The sequence below is a fragment of the Corylus avellana genome, chromosome 2, assembly GCF_965113065.1.
Source record: "Corylus avellana chromosome 2, dhCorAvel1.hap1.2, whole genome shotgun sequence".
Classification (NCBI taxonomy): domain Eukaryota; kingdom Viridiplantae; phylum Streptophyta; class Magnoliopsida; order Fagales; family Betulaceae; genus Corylus; species Corylus avellana.
The window spans coordinates 26,434-30,419 of NC_142491.1; the positions used below are offsets into that span (position 1 = coordinate 26,434).

Below are 3,986 nucleotides of genomic sequence, written 5' to 3' on the forward strand. Positions count from 1 at the left end.
TATAATATTCCCTTAAACAAAAACAACCCTAATCAATATTCCAACAAAACCCCCAATTTGTTCTCTACACAAAACCCTAAAACATTAGATTATCTAATATTTTGAAATCTAAAGATACCTCTTAAGAAATGGCGAAGAGAGGAGATGCCGAACTTTTGGACTTCGTTGCTGTCGCTGGGCTAGGAGCACGCCTTTGGAACTTTCTTCTTCACCTTGTCGTCGTGCTTCCGTGGGGGTGTGTGGGTTTGTTTGGAGTGAATGTCGAGTGGGTGGGGTTGAAAAGGGGTTGGGTTCATCATGTAATATTACTGAGGGCTAAATTGGAAGGTTTTGAGTGAAAAAGTCACGTGAGGAGCACGTGCGCCGAGTTCCGTCCATTTAAACGGAAAAAACAAACGGAGGGTTTAAATTGTCAAATTTTGAAACTTCAGGGGGGTAAATTGCCAATTTTTGAACTTCGGGGTTAAAATTGCAAAACCCCTGAAACTTCAGGGGGGTAAAATGCATTTTTCCCCTTTTTTTTTTTTTTTTTTTTTTTAAAAAAAGCATGTTTAAAGTTTCCCTCAATCCTTGTTCAGTTACTCCTTTTTTTTTTTTTTTTTTTTTAACTCTTTTCAAAGTCAATGGGTCTCTCTCCTCACAAAATAAAATTAAAAAAAAAGAAAGAAATAAAAACGTCAATGGGTCTCTCAAGTCTGAACAAAACAACCGTTTCTACCCATGAAAAAAAAAAAAAAAAACAACCGTTTCTCAACTTTATTTAAACGATGTGTTTTGGCTTTACTTAAAACGTTGCGTTTTGCTAAACTTAAAAAGTCATCTTCCCATCTTCCTTCATGACCTAATCTTCTGTACGTCTGTAACCCTGAAATAGACTAATAGTTGCAAAAATATAAATCACGCCGCCGTGAATCTCGGTCCTATATGAGCGCCTAACGGTGGGCATTCGAAAAAAATTCTACCGGGGGGCAAGAAGAGTTTTTGGGAGGTGAGGGCGTTTAGGGTTTTAAACAGAAAAAAAGAAAAAAAAGAAGAAGAGATGGCGGAGGTGTTAGTGGGTGTTTCCCAGTCCTCTCTACTTGCGGTGCGGCGCAGTGTTGGCTTTGGATTACATAGAAACCATAACAATAGCACTAGTATTATTTGTTGTTCAATCCGAAGGCTGCCGAAATTGCGATCATCTTGGGGATTCAGTGACAGATCGGGTCAACGGCAGTGCCTTTTGGCTGCTGCTGCTTCTGGGGCTGTCACTTCCGACCCCCTTAAAGCGTCTACAACCGTTACTGTCGACTCCATCCAACCGGATACCGTTACTGGCGGTGGTGACGGAGACGGCTTTGGTAACAGAGGCGAAGGCGGAGGCGGCGACAACAACAACAACGACAAGGGAGAGGGCGGCTCTGACGAAAACAGCAAGAAGATGTCGGGCATGTCCATGTCTCAGAAATTAACTCTAGCTTATGCTGCTCTTATTGGACGTAAGTGACCAAACACACTAAACTTCACTTTCACAATATGATCTAGTATTTTTATTTTTTATTGGGGATTTTAGTCCCAAAATAGACTCAGAGGAAAATTGACGCAAGGGCATCTACAATAAATGAAGACTTGGAAAATAGATATTTCACACAACACTTTCTGTCAGTTCTGTGGAAACACTTGGAAAGCATTTCGCACGAATTCAAGCATGAAAAATAGTGAAAGTTTGTAATTTCACCTTCTGTAGTGACCCTAAAGCTGACTTGGGATTGGCTTCCTTAAGTTGGCACTGTTGGCAGGCCACTAAATTGCATAAAAAACACCTACTTTGTAACATTACGGACTGCCGAGATAGGTCTTGGATAACGTCACACTGATCTTGAACATCTTGGGTCTATTTAGTTTCCTTTGTAGGCAATTAGCCAATTCTATAAAAGAGCCATATCTCTTTCCTCGACGTCTGTTTGCCTTGATAATATGTACAGCAATCAAGAAAAATTTTAGAAATCCAAAAAGTAACGACTACATACATGTCCATCTTTGCTCCTTTCCTGTCTTTACATATAATTGTGTCATGGTTGATTTTTTGATAGTGGGTGGTGTTATGGGCTATTTGAAGAGTGGCAGCCAGAAGTCACTGTTGGCAGGGGGATTATCAGCCTCACTACTGTATTATGTTTATACTCAGCTTCCGTCCAGACCCGTTATTGCATCATCCATAGGGCTTGGTAAGACTATTATACTCTTCTCAATTACCATTAAATTTTCTATATTTTTGTTGCAATGGCCTTAGTTCGACAGATAATGTTACGCATAGATGGATAAGACTGCTTGCAGTGTTTGTTCACTGGCATGGTCCCTGTTAAAATGTTTCCGATTGAACTATCCATACTTAGGGGACTTTCATTGATTAGCATTTTTGGTGCAAGATTTATTGAAAGTAAAGATAAAATCTTTTTTTCACTTTCAAGAAAATGAGAGGTATAATAAACCTTACTGTACCAATTATTGGTTCTGCGAGTCCTTCTGCAGATTTATTAGTCTTTTTGAAATATAACTAATGCTTTTGTTTTGCTTAGAAGTATCATTACTTGTTGCTATGTACACTGTTCTGTGTTCTTGTACAAATTATTTTTATAGAAATATTCTATTATGTTGATGAAGGTCCTGCATCCTTAATAACATATCACATGAAAATATGAATTAAAGAAGATTACCCTAAAATTTGAATATAATGAACCGATGGCTCATTCTTAATCGACATATTCAACATGTCAAGAGAAACACGACACTTTCAACCAAACTAAAGTTACAAATTTCTGAAGGCCTGCATCGAAACAAATTAAAATAAGTATGTTCAACTCATTCCTCAATGATCCTACTCATGTAACAAAAAAACCCAAAAGGTCATTCATGTAAGTGATGATTGAAGCCTGAGCATGTAGAGTTGCTAATTTTAGTGTAGAAGTCCTATTTGAAATCTAGGAAACTAATGAAATGGAGGTAAAAGTATGCATGCACAGTGACATACATTCTTATGAGTTGATTTTTTAGTAAAGAATGGTCTTGGATTATCAAATATCTCAAACAGTTAAGTGTTGGTAATCCTTTTAGAAATTGAATGGTGATAAAGGACTTATAGTGGGTGATAATTTGTTGAATTCTTAATCTACCACACAATCTTAAAACTTTGTAGTTAGTAATTATAAGGCTGTTAACTTGTAGGGTGCTTCCTAGAGGAAGGCCAGTATGAGCATAAGCAGTTTTCCGTTTTGCTAAACCACACAGCTAAAATAGTGGAGGAAGTAAATGTTAGGTTGCACTGACGTCGTTTTAGCTTTTCTATATTTCTACAGAAGTTGTCAAACCCAACCATAGGCGTTTGTTTCATTTTCAGTGTACATTTTGTTTAAGCTCAACTACTTTTGTTATCTCCCAATTTCCAGGCCTGTCTGCTGCACTCCTGGGAGTGATGGGTTCCCGTTTTAAGAAATCAGGGAAGATATTTCCAGCGGGTGTTGTATCGCTTGTGTCGCTTATAATGACCGGAGGCTACTTACATGGAATTCTGCGAAGCCTACACTGAAATGTGCAGAGTGAGACATAAGTGATTTACTGAAGCTGTTTGGTTGTCACCAATTAACTTTGATCCTAATATATCTCATCTGGTACTGAGGATCGGTGTTTTGGCATTTATTCCTGTGTATGATTGACTTGAACTTTTGGTTGGAACAATGTTCCTGTGTGCCTGTTCCTCTACCAAAACTTTTAACTTTGCACCCGATTGCTCTGTATTGTCCAAATTTTCATAATGTGTACTGGAGGGTGAGTCTGGGAATGGCTATTTCGTCCATAAGAGATTCATTTTCAGTTGGAAGGGACGGCTGGCTATACCCTTGATGTAAATTCATACATTATACACCCAAAAAATTTCACCAAATTTCCTGAACAAGTGGATGTAATCCTTCTTTCCACACGAGTCGAGGCTTCTGCACTTCCGATAATCT

The 3,986-nt window shown here is 38.4% G+C and overlaps 1 protein-coding gene across 1 annotated transcript; it reads left to right on the forward strand.

The window, feature by feature from the left end:
* Nucleotides 1-826: 826 nt before the first annotated feature.
* LOC148587143 (Transmembrane proteins 14C) lies at nt 827-3,728 on the forward strand. Its single transcript, XM_088513406.1, has 3 exons — nt 827-1,478; nt 2,073-2,207; nt 3,426-3,728. The coding sequence occupies exons 1-3, from the start codon at nt 1,040-1,042 to the stop codon at nt 3,563-3,565; spliced, it is 714 nt and encodes a 237-aa protein (XP_088369532.1). The 5' UTR covers nt 827-1,039; the 3' UTR covers nt 3,566-3,728.
* Nucleotides 3,729-3,986: the final 258 nt, after the last annotated feature.

What these genes read in the sequence shown, in the direction of transcription:
- LOC148587143 (XM_088513406.1), top strand. Translation starts at nt 1,040, where the DNA reads ATGGCGGAGGTGTTAGTGGGTGTTTCCCAGTCCTCTCTACTTGCGGTG. An exon ending in TTATGCTGCTCTTATTGGAC is followed by an intron (nt 1,479 to 2,072) that starts GTAAGTGACCAA and finishes ATTTTTTGATAG; the next exon opens with TGGGTGGTGTTATGGGCTAT. An exon ending in TGCATCATCCATAGGGCTTG is followed by an intron (nt 2,208 to 3,425) that starts GTAAGACTATTA and finishes CCCAATTTCCAG; the next exon opens with GCCTGTCTGCTGCACTCCTG.